The 20,538-nt window shown below is 43.0% G+C and overlaps 2 protein-coding genes across 9 annotated transcripts in view; both read left to right on the forward strand.

The window, feature by feature from the left end:
- LOC134528504 (calcium and integrin-binding protein 1-like) overlaps nt 1–10,252 on the forward strand; it is a 43,001-nt gene extending 32,749 nt beyond the window's left edge. For 7 of the 8 annotated variants that reach the window (XM_063362177.1, XM_063362172.1, XM_063362173.1 and 4 more), the window contains exons 5-6: nt 1,307–1,461; nt 7,417–10,252. In XM_063362177.1, the coding sequence (XP_063218247.1) occupies nt 1,307–1,461; nt 7,417–7,527 (266 nt within the window). In that variant the 3' untranslated portion in view covers nt 7,528–10,252. The remainder of the gene's footprint in view (nt 1–1,306; nt 1,462–7,416) is intronic. The other variant, XM_063362174.1, reaches the window with a different exon arrangement.
- A 2,176-nt stretch (nt 10,253–12,428) lies between these two features.
- LOC134528505 (uncharacterized) lies at nt 12,429–20,328 on the forward strand. The gene is made up of 3 exons (XM_063362180.1): nt 12,429–12,545; nt 17,072–17,252; nt 18,705–20,328. The coding sequence occupies exons 1-3, from the start codon at nt 12,494–12,496 to the stop codon at nt 18,847–18,849; spliced, it is 378 nt and encodes a 125-aa protein (XP_063218250.1). The 5' UTR covers nt 12,429–12,493; the 3' UTR covers nt 18,850–20,328.
- Nucleotides 20,329–20,538: the final 210 nt, after the last annotated feature.

The following is a 20,538-nucleotide window of genomic DNA, read 5'->3' on the forward strand; positions in this document are numbered from 1 at the left end:
TAACGGGACACTTTTCGGTGCGTGTATGGCCGGCGGAAGTGACGTAATCCAACATGGGTGATGAAGCGAAGCCTTAAGGTGGCTGGATCGGATCCCCGGATCCCCCTCCGTCCTCCGGTGCCCCAGAACGAACCAAATACATCTACTGATATTATCTTTGAAAGATTTGTGCAATGAGAGTGCATGACTTGATGTAAGCTTTTTTTTTTGTGCTGTCATCATTTGTGGTATTTTTTTTCGTTCTCTTAGTCCTTTTTTTCTTTGTTTTTTTTCTTTGTTTGTTGACCATATTCCTGTTATGGAATATTATGTGGTGTTTATATCCTGTTGACAAAAGCCAGTTTTTTTTTTTTTTTAAAGTTTTCTTTACAGACATTCATTTCATAAGCAATGGTGTATGTCCAAAAGCTTACATCAAATCAATTCTCTAGATGTCAGAAATTAAATAAAATAGTCATTTAAGAACAATTTTTTTTCTTAAAAGTGTTTGAATACTCTTTTCCCTAGATTCTCCGGTCATACGCCACTTACCACCCCCATCCCAATCCAGAAAAAATAATTTAAATTGTATATCCACCGCAAATGATGCGCACTGACGTTTCGACATGCCTTATTCCAGCCATCTTCCATGGCGATTGACAGCTGTATTCCTGCTGCTTCTCTGGGACATGGCCGATTCATGGCATACTAAACGTCTGGGCACAACACAATTTTCACAGACATTTGTTTTGATCAAGTGATGTATTCAAAGTGCAAATATTGAACCGCAACCAGTTGTGAAAGAGTCAAAGGCTGAATTTGGCCGTGAATAAAACATTGAACATAGGCTGCCATGCGACTGCCCCCAGGCGAGCTCAGCTGTTCATAGTTCGATCATTGACTGTCGCAACATCGGGTTTAAATTGTAAAATATTTATTTCAATTGGAAGAAATAGGCATGTTAACTAACTGTTCATAAGTTCCATGGATGCTTATTGGAAAATAATAACAGATTTTAAATACGTCGGACGCGACATCTTAATCCAAGATGGCGGAAAGTTCTAGAAAACCAAAATGGTTGTGATGCCATAATCCAAGATGGCGGAAAGTTCTTGAAAACCAAAATGGTTGTGATGCCATAATCCAAAGATGGCGAAAAGTTCTAGAAAAACAAAATGGTTGTGATGCCATAATCCAAAAATGGCGGAAAGTTCTAGAAAAACAAAATGGCTGTGATGCCATAATCCAAGATGGCTGCAGGGGTCAGTTCCACACAAAATGGCAGCCGTGTTCAAGGGGACTCGGCTGTGACGCTGTGTGCCCGCAGACTTCGATGAGGACAACCAGCTGGGGGAGCAGGACGTGATGGCGATGCTGGAGCGGCTGTGCGCGGACAAGGGGCGGAGCACCGGGGCGTGGTCCAGGCACTCGGAGGACCACAGGGGCCTCGCCGAGGACGACAAGAGGCACATAGCCCAGAAGGTGAGCACACAGAGCCCCCGACCACCGTGTTCATGGCGCGATGGGAGTAGTTCCTCCGAGCTCAGGGGGCGTCCGCCATCTTGGCGGCCATCTTGGCGGCCGTCTCGGACGACCGTGACCGTGACCTTCAATCACGACCTTTTAACCCGGCTGCCATTTTGTATGAGATTGACCCCTGCAGCCATCTTGGATTATGGCATCACAGCCATTTAGGTTTTTCCAGAACTTTCCGCCATCTTGGATTATGGCATCACAGCCATTTTGGTTTTCCGGATTTTTTCGAACATCTTGTACTATGATGCCATGTCCGACATATTTAATATCCGTAATTATTTTTCTAAAAAGCGTCCATGGAGCTTATGGACCGTTAACATGTCTAGTTCTTCGAATTAAAATATATATTTTACAATATTTGCAAAATTCAATGATCTAAAAAAAAAAAAATGCTATGCATGTTATTAATATTAGTCCTGCTTTAATTGTTGTGATTTAAAGACTGTAAGGTTTTGAGGATACTATGAACTATAGGATATGATTAAATAGGTATTGTATGATACTCTGTTTGAATGAGATCAGTGGAATACAATGATATAAGGATTGTCGGGATATGCTGCTTGACTGGGTTCAGAAGGATGCATTGCTTGGTTGAGCTCGGTAGAATACATTGAAATATGGAACAGTGGGGTATTCTGCTTGGTCCGTCTCGGTAGGATTCATCGAGATGCTCAGATTGGTTGAGCTCAGTAAGATACAATGATATAAGGATCGATGGGGTCTGAAAGATAGGATACGATTGGTAGGATACGGTAAGATATGATTAATATAATACGGTCGGATACGATCGGTTGGATATGATAGGAGACGATTGGTAAGATACAATTTATAGGATACGGTAAGATATGATTAATATGATACGGTCGGATATGATAGGAGACGATTGGTAGGATACAATTTATAGGATACTGTAAGATATGATTAATATGATACGGTTGGATACGATCGGTTGGATATGATAGGAGACTATTGGTAGGATACAATTTATAGGATACGGTAAGATATGATTAATATGATACGGTCGGATACGATCGGTTGTATATGATAGGTGACGATTGGTAGGGTACAATGATTAAATCAATGGTATGTGGATTTTTAAGTAGTGAACATGTTATTATTAAAGGTTCGGTGGTCTCTTCTTAGGTTTTTAACAGGTGCTATATTAAGCTTAGGCATCATGAGTATGATCATGATCACTATAAGACTCGACTCTTTGGTCGAATATTATATGTGTACAATATATTTTTTCTCTCAAATTTTTAGGTTTATAGTTACAGACATTTTAATATGGTGGCCAAGATGGTCGACAATATGGCGGACGCTACAATAGTTGACATTCTGGTGATTGAAATCTGTGCACTCTAGCTGCTAATTTAATAAACCAATATGCAAACAGTACACTTTAGCAGACGATAAGCAAATACAATATGATGGAATCCAAGATGGCTACCGTAATGTCATAATGGTGAAAAAAATGGTGAAAATAATATATTATTCAAAGTGGTGGGGTGTCTTCTAATTGAAGATATCAATGAGGAAGGGCCGGTCGCCATTTAATTTTTTTAAATCGTCGGTATTCAAACCAAGGACTTCAATGTCCACGATGTAAGTGCGTTTTTATTAAAATAGTAAATAACAATTTCTTAAAAATTTTTAATTTTTTTCCCGATTTTTAGGTATTTTCAATGAAGCAAACATTGTGTCATAATTCAAAATGGTGGAATGTTCTAGAAAACAATACGGCGAAATCCAAAATGGAGGAAAGATCTGGAATATTAAGCTGGCAGAATGTTCTAGAAAACAAGCGGCTGTGACAATCCATGATAGTGGCCGGGTCAAGGTCCTCCAAAATGGCAACCATGCTGAAGGGAATCCAATATGGCCGCCATGACGTCACAAAATCAGGATGGTGGACCCCTCCTCTGCTCCTCAACTTTACTTGTCGTACACATTTATACACTACTAATAGGTAGAGACCGGAAAAATTAGCGAATTCATTTCGCGATAGGCTAAAATACAAATGGTTATACCTCAGTGCTGCCTCTGCTATTGGCTCACAACTCACCTGGATGACTCTGGACCAATGAGAAACACCCGACCAAAGCTTTAACGAATCATAGGCTGCTACGTTGGGACGTCTCACAAGACAGCAGCCAATGAGTGGGTGACATTTGACCGAGTGTACGTAGAACAATGGAGTTCATCCAACAGGCCATTGAACCCGCGAATTTTTCCGGTCCCTACTAATAGGTAGAGACCGGAAAAATTCGCGGATTCATTCGCCGATAGGCTAGATGTCATATACATATATCTTTTAGATGATTTTGCTATTGGCTTACTGTTAATCTGGACGAATCTCAACCAATTATAAACCCTGAACCAAAGAAGGATCGAATCACAGACAAACCAGCTGTGAGACGACTCACAAGTCAGCAGCCAATGAACTGGCGTTATTTGCCCGAGTGTACAGGGGAATGTGCGGTATATCCTGAAGGCTATTGAAACCGCGAACTTTTCCGGTCCCTACTAATAAACGAAGCAGGAAGTGGTTTGTTTCATGGATATCCATCATTGTGAACGAGAATGCTGTATTTGAAAAAAAAAATAAAATAATTTAACTAAATTGGTGTTGCTTTATTTATTTATGGTTTTTTTTTGCGTAAATTCAATGAACATCCTACTTGACGGTGGAGCGGCCACGCCAGAAAAATCGCGACACCGAACCGCGACAAATATCGGCCCATCTTTCACAGCCACTGGCCACTGACTCCACATCAGGAGTCATCAGAGAGCACACACACGTCCATCACCAGACAACCGCCTGCATTCCCCGTCGCTTCTCGCGAGGCGGACAGACGACTCGCTCGAGCGAATATTTCATGCCTCATGTCTCTTTCGGGGCTCATTTCTCTCGGGTGCCTTTTGCCTTATTCGATACCTACGACACTTCTCTGGGTTTTTAATTGCTTCTGCTCGAGCGATTTAGCTTGTTTTCTTTCACTTTCTTCAACAAAACAGTTTTTGCTTAAGCGTTTTGTGATTTATTCCCTTCAAAACCATAGTTAGTAACTTTATAGTTAGCACCACTCAGTGCTCACTCACGAGCAAATTAAAATTTTAACTGCAGTTAAAGCTCTCGTTGACTTAAATACGACGCTCCCCCACAACGCTCATTACATCATCACTGCAAATGTTAATCGGGTGAGTCATATGTAAAGACCAGAAGCGAAAACTGCTCTACTATAAGATATATTTACTTCAACTCTGTAGCTTTCATAGTTATCAGCTGTGTCAAATCCTCAGCCGAAGCGACACCCAACCCGAGATCAAAGACATTCATATTCATGTTCGAAATTTATGTAAATAATAAAAAAAAGTGTTTAGCTTCCAGCCTGTACGGTCTCTATCGAGGGGGTGCTGTCACAACTTGGAAACACACAACTTAGAAACACACAAGACAGAATCTTGTTACAGCATTGTTCATTAATTACTATTTTTGTTACTTTGAGGCAGTGTAGTTAAATCAGATTAAGTATATAACTAATAGTACATATTAACATTATACTCTGCTGTAATGGTAGATCTTTAAGTTTCAGAAGGATATGAGAAATGAACAGAAACAAGGTGTGATTCCCTTCTGAATATATAATTACTCCATATTTATTTAAGGAAACTTATAACAGATATTAAAATGTGTTAAAATACAATTTCAATTACATAATTAAAGAGCTCTCAGATATATTAAAAAAATATGGGCCGGTCCTCAATTAGATTATAAAAGGTTTCATTAAAAATACATTAATAAACAAACTGAATTAAATTAAAGAAAAATAAATACAAAGAGGTATAACAATCCCAATGCATATTCTTAAAGTCCAAAACGGAAGTTTTATATAATTAATTTCTTCTAACGTAGTAATTTAAAGAATGTCCCAAAAAGGGTTCATAAATACTGTAGCATCGGAGGTCGGTGGTTCGCTGACCGGAATTCAGTGGTCAACATGGTGCCAGAGCGCCTGTTTGTTGAAGAGGAAGAGTGTGAAAATGCTAAGTCTGGGTGTGGCTCTTGGACCCTGTCTGTGAACAGTCCGAATCAAACATGATCAGAACTAGTACACAGACAGTTAGCAAAATATAAGGGGAGGTTGGGGAATAACGCTGATAGTAACTCACCAGACAGGGAAGTTGGCTTCTAGGTTCTGAAGCGTAGCAAGTCCGGATCTGGAGCTCGCGAAAACGCGGGAGGTGCGGACGTTTCCATCCTTTCAAAAAATTATTGAAAATAAATAACTATTATGCTGAGTACTGTACAGATGGACTAAACTACTTAAAGAAGAAATAGGGATAGCATCCCTTGTCGAATCGACTACATCGTTGGTTGCGGCCGGACAGAAGTCTTGTAGTGCGTCCCGTCGATCAGCCGATAATCTCAAACAGTCCGTCTGGAATCGCGACGCGAAGTGTCCGTGGAGAAGCCGCGTCTCGTAATTAAAAGGAAATGCTCAATCCAAAGTTGGGGGGGGGGGGGATACTAGGGCGTCCGGACCGAAAGGTTCCGAAGTTCCCCGAGTGGGAATCACAAAAAACTTTGACTTCGATATCTCGAAGTTGGTAGCACTGGCCGATTTTAGCGCTACCTGTTGAGGGGTGTCTGAAACAAATAGGGATCGACTCGCCCGAGATGTTTGCTACAGCCTGGGGCTAATGGCGCAGTCGGTGCTGCTCTCTGACGGCCTACAGGGGAAGGTAGCTGGGAGGTTAGCAAAGTCGCCACCAGATGTCGCGGGCGTCAGCTCCACTCGCTGGCGACAAGAGAATATGTTGCTATTTCTGCCGCTAGATGTCGTGTGTGGTCCATCTTTGCACATATTTTTTCTATGGCAAATCGTCCTTGAAGTCGGCCACTGCCTGGCGGGGTTCAAGTCAGGGCAATGATCCTGGGCTAAATTCTGAGAATCAAGGTGGGTAGCTGTGGGGGTAAGGGTGGACAAAAAAACTCAACGAGGCTAGGAACGAGCATTCTAACGTGACTTTCTAAGGGAGAACCTAAGACGTATGCGTGACGGGAAAAGCTATGGTAAGCTCGTCTCTGAGATATGGTAACAACTCGTCCAGAGCTGTTGTATGCAGATTCAGTCATGCAGGGAAATAATATTACAAACCCCGGATGTGACTGTAAGCGGGAGAAATATCAACCGGGCTGCCAACGACGTCTTAGACTTGCAAAAGATCAGATTGGTCCCTGAGAAATTGTGCCTCGGTCCACTGCCGTAAAGCAAAGTCTAACAAAGTGTAAATCACCCAATTGTAACCAAATTATATAGAAAATAAAATTTCCAAAAATAATTTAATATTATAATAACAATTTTAAAAAAAACGTGCCAATATACCTAATTTCCGGCACAATCTTCTAAGTTATGCCTGTTCTAAGTTGTGTGTTTATAAGTTATGATGGTTCTAGGTTATGTGGTTCGGCGCTATGTGTTTTTAAGATAAATGCTTCTTAGTTATGACAGTTCTAAGTTACGTGGACTTTTTGGAGGTTTCTAAGTTATGACTAGGGACCGGAAAAATTCGCGGGTTCAATGGCCTGCAGAATGAACTCCACAATTATACGTACACTCGGTCAAATGCCACCCACTCATTGGCTGCTGTCTTGTGAGGCCTCCCAATGTAGCAGCCTGTGATTCTTATAAAGCTTTGGTCGGGTGTTTCTCATTGGCCCAGAGTCATCCAGGTGAGTTGTGAGCCAATAGCAGAGGCAGCACTGAGGTATAACTATTTGTATTTCAGCCTATCGCGAAATGAATTTTTCCGGTCCCTAGTTATGACTGTTCTAAGTTGTGTGTTTCCAAGTCATGCTCTGACAAGTGGTGGACCCTGACGGCGTGGTGTGCGCAGGTGATCGCCGAGATGGACCTGGGGCGCACGGGCAGCATCACGGCCCACGAGCTGGTGCACGCAGTGCTCAAGATGCCCGACTTCTCGCGCGCCTTCACCGTCAGGCCCTAGCCTCGCCTCCGGACACACATCACCCCTCGCCTTCACGCGGCGTGTCCACGAGAGAGTGTCCCAGTTTCAATGGCATATTGTAACGTGTATCACTAAAGGAACAGGAAACCCTAACAAGACAGGAAAGAACGGATGCGAGTGTGTCAGAAAATTAGGTGCCCAGTAGTATTCGTAAATACAACAATTTATTAACAGGTATATTATCACAAACGAATGTCTCATCTCATTTTCGAACTGACATTGATCGTTATGAAGCTGTACCATTGCGTGGTGGGGTTGAACACTAGTTACAGGTCAGCTATAACAAAACATACAAAAAATTAACAATCTGATAAGAATATAATTGCATCACCCTTAATCAACTTGTGCTTGCCAAGGTTCAACCACTGAGCATACACTGTCAATCACAAAAGTGGTTTGTCATAGATTTACGAGGTGACATTTACAAAATTATTATAAACATATTGCAGCCCAGTACGTACACAAAATACCTAAAAGAGGATATAAAAATATATTTATACAATCAATAACAAATACTGGCTGTGGTTCAAATTAATTACTACCCTGGTAAGTACACATTAAAATTAACTAATTTGGTATCCATTGAACTTGGCCAAAGTTTTAATTATGTCCACACAATACCTCGCTGTCACCCAAGTCACACGTAATCTATGCGGTTATTCTTATGCCCCTCGTGCCATGTGTTAATACTGCAAACTGTCTTGTGACCACGGTGTTACGTTTGCCAGTGTTTGGTTATGTACAGAGTTGGCAGTCGACGTCAGTATTGGTATTTACGTATAGTGTTCTCTTAATGTTTTCTCCAGCCCAACTCGCTCACCCTCACGGAAGTTGCCTTACACTCGCCTATCATGACTTCATACTTAAGACTTGATTTCAGTTTCCAACTGCTCTCAGAGTTTTATGCTTGCAAAGCGACACTATCTTCTTTAACTTGTCTCTAGCAACGTTTATGACATGAAATAGTCTCACCAACATGAAGTCCGTCGGGGTCTCTATGCGGCGGCGATCCCACGGTGTTTACAGCGTAGGGCGGCGAGCGGTGTCCGGGCAGCGCGGCAGCCTGCCTCGGTGAAGTCCCAGTTGATCTGCTTCTGTTGACTCGAAGCATTGCCCTTTTATACTCGCAGAACTCCTTACCAGGCTAGAACAGAATGGTCTCGTACGTTTGGGGGAGCGATGGTCGACTTCCTTTTCCGGCGAATCGGCGCGGAACCGATGACGCCCGACCGCTTCCGAAAAAGCCCGACCACCAGCCGCAGCGTTCAAAGCCCTCGCGCTCTCTGTGTTGCGCGGGCGGCATCCACAGACTGTTAGGGGCACTGTCGATTCTGAGTGTGTACAGGTTAATTTAGACTATCATACATCAAATTGCAGGTAAACTAACCTAGTTTCTCTTACAAATGTTCAATGAGTGTACCTCAAGTTATACGGCACACATCCAACCTAAAGTCAAATTCTTCTCACACTTTGGTTAACACGTCCGGAGTAATGGAAGCAATAGCCTCTTCAATTATGTGTCTCCAACTCTGGCAGATCATTAGGTAGTGGCGGAACGTGGCCACGATATTTTATAAAGTCTCAAAAGAAGAAACAAATCCCACGGCGTTATGTCAGGTGAACGTGGAGGCCAGCGAAAAAGAGCTCTTGTCGTCTCGACCATTACGACCAATCCAACGGTCAGGGACTTGGATGTTCAACCACTCTTGTACAAAGAGATTGCAATAAGGAGGGGCATTCTGTTGCCAAATAAAGTTTTCAGTTTCACCCTCTACTAATTGGGGAAAGAGATATTCTTCATCGCGCTGCAAGCGAGAAAAACAACAAAACAGTATTCTCGCATGTGCTTATCTAAAACTGTTAGAGCTATTCTTTGTGACCTTGAACCAACACTCTTCAACGTTACAGGTGAAATTATTAGATTTTATAACTGGTACATTCTTTTATGGACGCAATATATATATATATTTTTTGTTATACATTTGTAACCACTATCTAGTGTAATTTTGTATGAATTTGTTTAAGGTTTGAATTTATTCTTGTGCTCAACTGTTTATTGTTGTTGTTTATTGTGTACGAACGCCTGTGTATATTGTTATTTCACGGGTTTCTTCACTGAACTGTAGTTAATTAAAGTTAGGGGCAGGAAATTTTCGCGAAAAAATCAGAACGCCTACTAGACTGCAACGATTTCTTACTTGTGATTGGCGGCCGTCTGCGAGAGAAGTCGTTGCCTTGTTTGCACGAGCCACTGAGGAAGAGTTTGCTTCCGCACTGAATTAGTGTGATTGGTTGTTGTAACAATCGACATGCACCTCAAAGTAACTCACCCAATCACGAAACACAGACGATGCTACAGTGTTTTAACTTCCAGCTACTCTCGGGATATTTTCGCGAAATTTTCATGGCCCTAATTAAAGTTAGTTGTAACGTGTCCTTTAGCACTGGTGTCGCACGAGGTGTTACGCTTTGTACGTACTGTTACGTCCAAGCTCATACTTTGTCCGCACCTGTAACCATGCCTTAAGTGTTTGAATGTGTCGCATTACATCAGTAACGCACGAATTATTGGAAATGTTCACGTGTACAGCTGTGTAAGAAAGATGTCGTTAATTTTTTTTTTTCAATTTCTAGTCATATGTTTATTCTACAATTTTAACGTTTATTGTACGTTCAGCTATACGAATAAAAAAATTGTATCTGCTTGTGGTTTTTGAATGCTTAGTTCCTGATTATTTTTGCCTCACACAGAACACTTCTCACATTTCTCTGCTTCGTGTACCAGAACACGGTTCCCTGCGCTGTTTTGATGTGACAACGTCTAATCAATCGATGAACGCCGGCTGCACGCATGAAAAAGTGTCCCGTAACGCAATTTGTCCCGTTACGCCGTGTCCCGTTACACTCATTATACGCAAGCGCCGCATCTATCTCTCTTCCACTAGATTGGAACAACCATCGATTTGACTTTTTCGAGGCACATTAAACTTGAAACACTCCCATTCGTTTCTTACTTTTCCTATCATCGTCCTATCCTTAACAGAATAACACAGATTGGAAGAAGTTAACTAGCAAACATGTATAAAAGTTATAGTTAAAATAATCTCTTCGTTAAAGTGATAAACATATTTGAATTAATGAGTGCAAATAAAAGTAAATTTATCAATTAAATTGTAGATTTCATTTCACTCCTTCTTTGTATCCATACAAAATAGTGATAATTCAATAAAAATGATTCTATTTTATTCATAAAAGTATGCAATCATTTCATCAATGTTTTGTTATGACGTTGTCACGTTAAAATATCGTCCGTAAACTGACTTTACAGACAACCAATTTTTTTGTTGCTTTTAGTCAATTGTTTTAAGTTCACTCCGCAGGGTTGTAACTTACAGTGTTCTGTGGCGATCCAGTTTTGGACTCCGTTGAAGATATTGTCGCAGAACAACAGATATCGAGTTACATTTTTAGATATGGACCTTAAAATTATAATTATGCGGGCGAGTCTTCCAGTACCCGCCAGAGATGTGTAACATCTAACCTCGAAAACGAGCAAATTTATGTGTTCTCATGTTGCAAAAAACACTTATAATTAGAGACCGGAAAAATTCGCGGATTCATTCGGCGATAGGTTAGAAGTCTACATATACCTTTTAAATGATTTTGCTATTGGCTTACTGTTCATCTGTACTAATCTCAGCCAATTATAAACCTTCAACCAAAGAAGAATCGAATCACAGACAAACCAGCTGAGAGGACTCACAAGTCAGCAGCCAATGAACTGGCGTTATTTGCCCGAGTGCACAGGGGAATGTGCAGTCTATCCTGAAGGGTATTGACACCTCGAATTTTTCCGGTCCCTACGAAGAATAAGCTTCCGGAGCAGCTACGTCGACTATTGAACCATTTTATTAGGAGAACTAAATTTTAAACTATATAATGGAACAGCTCCGATAAAAGCGAAAAAAAAAAAACCTAGAAAAAAAAGGGTACTAAACCCGTTTTGAACCTGATTTTCGTAAAGGTATTTTATAAAATAAATACTGCCCGCAATGTTAAAAATTCATTAAACAGTCAATACTATAGAGTTATTCTTTTGGTTTTGTGAACTTTGGTTCGCGCCATCCGCTACGGATGGCAGCAGCGTCGTGTGTTACAGATTTTCGTCCCCGTGCGACTTCCGTTCCATCCGCGAAATTGCCCCCACCAAATGCCGCACACCAGGAGCTACGATGCAGTACACGAAGAACACTACCTCGTTGTGTCCAAAGGGAAGCCTTCTTTTCACAGACGAGGGAGCCAAACGCCCGATCGTGCATCTTCGGGTTTTTTATTTTTTATTTTAGACAACTAATGATAACTAATGGTCAACTAGGTTAGGTTAGCTACATTATAAATACTTTGAAACATTGTGGACGGTTGATTTGGTTAGGATAACTACATTAAAGATACTTTGAAATCATGTTAACGGTTTTTTAGCCCTGGATAGCTACGTATTGAAATATTATTTGCTAAGCAACCATAAAATGATTTTACAATATTTTTAACGTAGCTATACTTACCTAATTATAACCAACCATCCACAATGTTTTAAAGCTAACCTATCCTAATCGACCGCAAAATTCAATGCCACACCGGTTCATACAATGAGATAGAACCGGGGGGGGGGGGGGGGTAAATAAAGCGAGCGTGAACTTGGGGGTGTGGCTCTCTCGTCTGTGAGATGAGGGCTTCCCGTGTACCGAACGCGCGGCCCGGCGGAACGGGAAAAGGAACCTCGCGATTGCTCGACCGCTTCCTGCGACACGCCGCTAACGACCTCTCGATACCGGACATCGGCGCGGGGCTGGGCGGGAGAGGCCGGGGGGTTAGGGGGGCAGAACCAGGACGGGGGGGGCGCGCACCCGGGGCGCTGTGTCTGCGAGTCGCTGCAGCAGGAGGGGCCATGGCCGTGTCTCTGGTCGGCGCCGTGGTGGCCGTGTGCGCCGCGCTGGCAGGTGAGGCAGGCACCAGGGACCCGGACAACACCATACAATTATATATATTTGCAAACTATTCTCATAAATATTTTATTTCAAATCTGAGAAATATGATTGTTCTTAGCCGCACTTGGTGCTTCTTCCCCGGACTACTAGAGGGCACGAGTAGGTACCAGGAAAATTCGCGGGTTCAATGGCCTGTAGGATGAACTCCACAGTTCTACGTACACTCGGTCAAATGCCACCCACTCATTGGCCGCTGTCTTGTGAGGCGTCCCAACGTTGCAGCCTGCGATTCTTATAAAGTTTTGGTCGGGTGTTTCTCATCCAGGTGAGTTGCGAGCCAATAGCAGAGGCAGCACTGAGGTGTAACTATTTGTATTTTAGCCTGTCGCTAAATGAATTCGCGAATTTTTCCGGTCCCTAGCGCATGAGTCCTTGGTGAAGTCATTTTCATCGGATGTAAAAGCTATAATTCCCGCCCCATAACCTCTAGATCCCCCTAAAACGTGTTGAAGTGGGGTGACAGAGTCTATGTTGGCTTACCAGAAAAGTAACGTGTTGCTGGGCCGGGGGGGGGGGAAGGAGGGAGAAGCCTGCCTCTGTCTCTACTGGCTTGTAGAATAGTAGGCGTTTCTTCGAAACACACTGGTGAACAGTTCAACAGTCTGACAGTTGATACCGGCCCGAGAAAAAAATAAACCTATAAAAATAAATTTTAACTGCTTCCCCCCCCCCCCCCCCCCCCCCCCCGGAGCAATGACATACAAGAGATCCCACAAGGAATGACCGTAGTGTTGTTTTTTAACATCAGCCGTCGTGTACATTTTATGCATGGATGCAAAATGGACAAAGTATAAATCTCATAAATTGACAAACCTTTATTCTGGCTGCAGGCACGGCGGCTAAAACATAATGGATTAAAGTTGTTTCTGGTTGAGGCAAAAGAATGGTACACAGACACCATTCTAAAATTTTGGCAAATGGTACAACTTAGGTCAATCGTCCAGATGCCAGCAAAACACCGGTTGACATCTGGACGGACAGACAAAGTAGTGCTCCTGGTACACCCTGACGGGTTCAGACCCAGGAGGAGGAGGGGGTGAGGCTCGGCCGGGCTTCGGCCCGAAACAACTTGCTTCCCCCCCCCCCTTTTTTCAAGTTATGATAAATACGGAATTATAGCATTCATGATTAGAGACCCGGAAATTTCGCGCTTTCATTTAGTCGCAAGCTAGAATGCAAACCTTCACACTCTCGCGCTGTGTTCATGATTGGACCGCAGTTATCTGGACACGCCCCTCTACGACCGTGAGCCAACGATGCCCAGCTAGGAGAGAAGTAAGCGAATCAGGTAGTGCCAAATAACAAGGATAAAAATTTTCTCGCTAAGAAATCAAGCAATGGGAAAGTAAACTTGGGTCGAGCACACCTATAACTTTAATTTTATCCTGAGGCCAGAAGAATCCACGAAATTTCCGGGTCTCTATTCATGATGTGTTGGAAAATGTACCAACATTTTTTTACTAACGCATTACAAAAACGTACGACAAATAGTTTACAAAGAATTTCCCTGTAAAACATATATTTGTTAGTAATTGTTGAGTACTTTCCCATCCTGTTTTAATATGAGCTGTCATACAAGAGGAAGTTCTTTTTTCTTCTGACTGGCCGATAAGAGATTTCACTCAAACAGTTCTTGAGGGATTAGTAGACTAATAATAATTATGTAAAATTTTTAACATTGAAAGTATTTTAAATTAAAAAAATATATATTAAGATTTTTTTATTTTATGAAAAGGAAACTGTGATATATATTTTTTTTAGTAATTCTGTAATGTATTTAATAGTGAAAACATTAAGAATACAGGCTGATGAATCTCCCCGACACTTAAGCAAAATTAAAAAAAAAGAAAAATAATCATTTTATCGTTCCCACTCAGCACGCTACTTCTGTGGAGAATGGGCCAGAGATAATACCTCTGTTTGGGCTCACAGTTAAAAAAAAATTAACGTTTATGTTACCATGAGCGTAACTGCAAATGTGAGAATTGCACGTATTGCATAGCTTGCCTAAGCAATAATCTTGTAATTTCGTACTACATACATTCATTAAAGAAATATCTAGGGCCGGAAAAATTCGCGGGTTCAATGACCTGTAGGATGAACTCCATAGTTATACGTACACTCAGTCAAATGCCACCCACTCATTGGCTGCTGTCTTGTGAGACGTCCCAACGTAGCAGCCTGTGATTATTATAATGCTTTGGTCGGGTGTTTCTCACTGGCCCAGAGTCATCCAGGTGATTTGTGAGCCAATAGCAGAGGCATCACTGAGGTATAACTATTTGTATTTTAGCCTGTCGCGAGATGAACCCGCGAATTTTTCCGGTCTCTAGAAAGATCTCGAAACACAACCTGACTCCCCCTCCTTCACACGACGGCCAGAGTCAGCGGTGATTGTGTAGAAGCGGGGTGGTGGGGGAACACGCCTGTCATCAACTCCTCGTAGAACGATCTGACAGACTCACACCTCCCCCCTTCCTTCTTTCATCCTGCATCTCTGACGTTCCACCACAAGGCGCTCCGACACGTCTGCTGTGGCATGTCCACAAGCTGATGGCCGGCGCAGGCATGCCGTCTGTCATGCGACTTGGAGTGCTTCAGCAGATGTCCCTACGAGCTGTCAACCCGGAGGAGTCACGTCGCGATACCCAGAATGCTAACAGAAAACCAGCCAACGCAGTTGCTGACCAATGCGAGCATATCGAGATAGGATAAAACATAGGTAGATACCCGTGAATTTCGCGGATTCATTTCGTGTTATGCTAAAATTCAAATAATTATACCTTAGTGCTGCTTCTGTCATTGGTTCTCTGTTAATCTGGAGGACTGAGGGCCAATTAGAGACCCTCACTCATAGAAATGTCGTATCACAGGCCACCCAGTCGAGACGACTCACAAGTCAACAGCCAATGAACAGTTGGCATTTGCCCGAGTTTGTAGAGGATATTGGAGTCTATCCTGGATGTCATTGAATCCGCGAAATTCACGGGTCTCTAAACGTAGGATAAACATGTTGCTGTTCATTTAACTAAGCACCGTAAAAGTATGAAAATTGCAGCTGTTTAATTATAAAAATTATGTATCATGGATACAGACAGGAAAAAATTCGCGAATTCATATCTCGCGATATAGGCTAAAATACAAACAGTTATACCTCAGTGCTGCCTCTGCTATTGGCTCACAACTCACCTGGATGACTCTGGGCCAATGAGAAACACCCGACCGAAGCTTTATACGAATCACAGGCTGCTACGTTGGGACGTCTCACAAGACAGCAGCCAATGAGTGGGTGGCATTTGACCGAGTGTACGTAGAACTATGGAGTTCATCCTAGAGGTCATTGAAGCCGCGAATTTTTCCGGACCCTACTCATAATAAACTTAAATTTAAAGTGAAGAAAAACCATCTCGCATTTTTATTTAGGTAAACAGGTGTGGTGTTTTTATGAGTTGTTAGTTTATTTATGTTAATAATTTATGGACATTCATTCACTAATAAACTCAGGTGTTTTAGTTATAGAATTCATTTTTTTGTTTTAATTAAATGTATTTTAAGTAAAAATAAAGGATGTAGGCCAAACTAGTATAAAATAATCAAACCAATGGTCTTAGCTATGTATTTAATAATATTATAGCTATTAGATAAACAAATAAAATGAATTAATACATATTTCCTTAAAGCACAATCCGTATAATTAAGTAAACTGTTATTTTAAAAAAAATTAGAAATTTTTCCAGTGACGAGCTCCGTACAACGTCGAATGAACCATTCTTAGTTAATCAGCCAAGATTCTGCCAACTACGCTACCAAGACTATTACTGCTAGAGACCGGAAAAATTCGCGAATTTTTCCGGTCTCTACTTATCGGTAGGGACACCTGTATTTCGCGAATACATTCCGGGTCAAAGTATTTCACAAAATATACTGTAGCTTTTCCTCCTGTGGTTATTGGCTGAGGTCGGTGAGAGGTGTCGTCCCGCTCTTGACGGGGCCAATGAGAATGTGGTCACCGTACTGCTGCACCCTCACAATTTGCCATGACTAGAGACCCGTGAATTTCGCGGATTCAATGACCTCCAGGATAGACTCCAATATCCTCTACACACTCGGGCAAATGCCAACTGTTCATTGGCTGTTGACTTGTGAGTCGTCTCGACTGGGTGGTCTGTGATTCAACACTTCTATGAGTGAGGGTCTCTAATTGGCCCTCAGTCCTCTAGATTAACAGAGAACCAATGACAGAAGCAGCACTAAGGTATAATTATTTGAATTTTAGCATAACACGAAATGAATCCGCGAAAATTCACGGGTCTCTAGCCATGACTCTTAGAAAAAAGCTACAGTGTTTTGTGAAATACCTTGACACGAAATGAAATCGCGAAATACAGGTGTCCCTGGTCATCGGCGACACAGCCGGGACACACACTGGGAGCTGTCCCTCCGGGGAAGTGAGCAGGGGTTGGCACGCCTGTCCGCAGTGGCCTGCGCGGGCTCGCCGCTGGTCCCGGACGTGTGGGACGCGGGGGACACCAGGGGCTCCCAGGAGGACCCCGGGGTCGGCGAGTACCCGGAGGACCCGGAGGACAACATCGTGGAGCTGGAGGAGTACCTGCGGGGCGCCCTCGGCCGGCGAGGGGACTCCGCCGCAGTCGCGCCCAGGTCAGCTGGCGTCGCACCTCGGGGCGCACCTGTGTCGGCGACAACCGCGACCCGACCCTTATCCGGCGGGAAAAGGAATACGTAGGGACCGGAAAAATTCGCGGGTCCAATGACCTCCAGGATGAACTCCACAGTTCTTCGTACACTCGGTCAAATGTCACCCACTCATTGGCTGCTGTATTGCGAGGCGTCCCAACGTAGCAGCCTGTGATTCGAATAAATAGAGACAGGAAAAATTCGCGAATTCATTTCGCGATAGACTAAAATACAAATAGTTATACCTCAGTGCTGCCTCTGCCATTGGCTCACAACTCACCTGGATGACTCTGGGCCAATGAGAAACACCCGACCAAAGCTTTATAAGAATCACAGGTTGCTACGTTGGGACGTCTCGCAAGACAGCAGTCAATGAGTGGTTGACATTTGACCGAGTGTACGTAGAACTATGGAGTTCATCCTAGAGGTAATTGAACCCGCGAATTTTTCCTGTCCCTACTAAAGGTTGCCGGCAATACCTCGCTAACATTTTTGGAGGTTATGATTTCATTCGTTCGTCCGACGATAGTTAAAGCTTGTCAAAGCTTTCCACGGACGGACGGATATAATTTTTCGGGCCTCCTGATAGGCTGCAGGTCACGTGATTGGCGGAGAGGTGGGAAACAGACGGACGCGATGGATTATTGTGGGCCCAGCTTAAGCCTTTGTGCATGGCCGAGCGACCCGAAACTGTATTGCTGGGGACGGGAACTACTCACTCACCGGTTCTTTTACCTTCGGCGTGCGTGTGCGATTGGCGCGACATAAGTGCATAGTGTTGCTGCAGTTAGCTTGGCTTCTGGGTTGCAGCCGACGTCCTCGGCGAATAATCCACCGACGGTTTCCGGTCGACAATTATTGCAGTCGCCATCATCAGGGAGCAGTTACCCTACACGAGGACGCGGCCACAACCAAAGGAAGCCAAGCTGCTACTTCGGACAATGGCCGTGAAAGCCCTGCGAACATTACTAAGTGCTGCTGTGTGAGGGGGTCGTTACCACAACGCCGAAATACCAACTTGACCACAACGCCGACAGCTAGAAAACTGCTGTGTACCACAACGCCAAATTACCACAACGCCGAAATACACTAACGCCGAAAAATGTCAATGCAGGGCTGCCACAAAGGTTAGGTTGGACTAGGTTAGGTTAGGTTAGGTTAGGCTAGGCTAGGTAAGGTTAAGTTAGGTTGGGTTATATTACGCTAGGTTAGGTTAGGTTAGGTAAGGTCTGATTGTGGTATTTCGGCGTTGTACATTTAAGAAACACACACAAATTCATTCAGTTGTTATTTCGGCGTTGTGGTACACATCAGTTTTCTAGCTGTGGGCTTTGTGGTCAATTTTGACATTCGGCGTTATGGTATTTCGGCGTTGTGGTAACGACCCAGCTTGCCACGCGCCCGACTGCTGTGCAGGTACCTCCACGACCCGACCCGGGATGAGGAGGAAGAGGAGGAGGATGAGGAGGATGAGGATGAGGACATCCTCGGAGGACCCGAGGCGCGCGCCCAGGACAAGCGGGCAAGCGGGGACGTGGTCAGAGCCATCGCCCGGGGCTGAGCAGACCTCAGTCGCGGCGGCTGGGACCTAGCGGGCGTGCAGACACCAGCGCTCCGCCCAACCGCCTCCCGTCCCTGCCTCGCAGTCAACACCCTGTCTCACACCCCGCACCCATTCATTAGCTACACACCTGCACAATTCGCGGTCTCGACGGCCTTCAGGATAGACTGCACATACCCCCCTGTACACTCGGGGCAAATATACGCCAGTTCGTTGGCTGCTGACTTGTGAGTCGTCTCAGATGGTTTGCTCTGTGATTCGATCCTTCTTTGGTTGAGGGTTTATAACTGGTTGAGATTCGTCCAGATGAACAGTAAGCCAATAGCAAAATTATGAAAGAGGTATATGTATTTGAATTCTAGCCTATAACCGAATGAATCCGCAAATTTTGCAGGTCTCTATTCATTACTAGAGACAAAAAAAATTCGAGGATTCATTTCGGCTAAAATTCAAACTTGTGAACAATTCTGCTGGTTCTGCTATTGGCCCGCAGTTTAACTGGAGCTCTCTGGGCCAATGGCAGACTATTTACCAAAGAAGCGTCGAATCACAAGCCACCCAGTGGAGACGCCTCACAAGTTAGCACCCAATGAACACGCGTGTTTGCTTGAGCAGTGCAGAGGATATTGTAAACTGTACTAGAGGTAATTGAATCAGCGAATTTTTCAGGTCTCTATTCATTACTTTCTTCAAATGCTGTTTCTACAATTTTAACTCGATGCCCCTCTTGCATTTTTTTTTTTAAATTTTATATTCAAACAGATACCAGCTTAGGGAAATGTCGTAGGTGTAAAAACAAAAAGGCGGTTGTCTGTAAAGTCGGTTTACGGACGATAATTTTACGTGATAACGTCATACGAAAACATTAATGAAAAATTGCATACTTTTTTAATTTTGAAGTATTATTTACTGTTTTTTCAAATTATAATTTAAATAATTTGTTTAAATATAATCACGAACAATTAGTTAAAAAGCCCCGCCTTAACCTGTTTGATATTACAGAAGATTTTCTCGCACGGTGGTTGGCCGGTTCTTGCACGCTAGGCTCAGCCGGAACGTGACAATGAGTCATGCTTTTTTCGTGCGTGCAGCCGGCGTTCATCGACTTATAAGATGTTATCACGTCAAAAATGACGCGCAGGTCTTCGTGTTTATCAACAATTGCACGACATCTTACTTACACGCAAGATATCACACTTTGTGAATATCCGTCGGCAGAACTTACAAATGCAACGGAGGTGTCGAGTAAAAAAAAGTTAGAAATTGTCGTTTTTTAAAAAATTAATTACGAAAAAAACTTGGCGTGTGAAACAGTGGTTTTAGGTATCCCGTAGTTAAGATTCACATTATTATCTGGAGGACATCGCATCATCTTTGGATTATGAGTGATTATTATACTCGCCATTAATGCTCTGTCCCTTACAAAGCTTGGTAACTTTATTTTATTGTCATTACTGTTAATAAAAATCTTTTCCTTAACCTGTTGTTGGGTGACAGATTTTTCTCACCAGATGTTTACCTAACTTTATATTTTGGAGCACTTGCCTGCCTTATTATCGTTATTAGATAGTATTTAATAAACATATGCTGAGAAAATTTATGACGGAACAATAAAAAAAAGTACAAGAGAGTTAGTGTAGTAATTTACAGGAAAATACCTCAAATACAAGGGCATACGCAGGAAATGGA

The sequence above is a fragment of the Bacillus rossius genome, chromosome 1, assembly GCF_032445375.1.
Source record: "Bacillus rossius redtenbacheri isolate Brsri chromosome 1, Brsri_v3, whole genome shotgun sequence".
NCBI classification, from domain to species: domain Eukaryota; kingdom Metazoa; phylum Arthropoda; class Insecta; order Phasmatodea; family Bacillidae; genus Bacillus; species Bacillus rossius.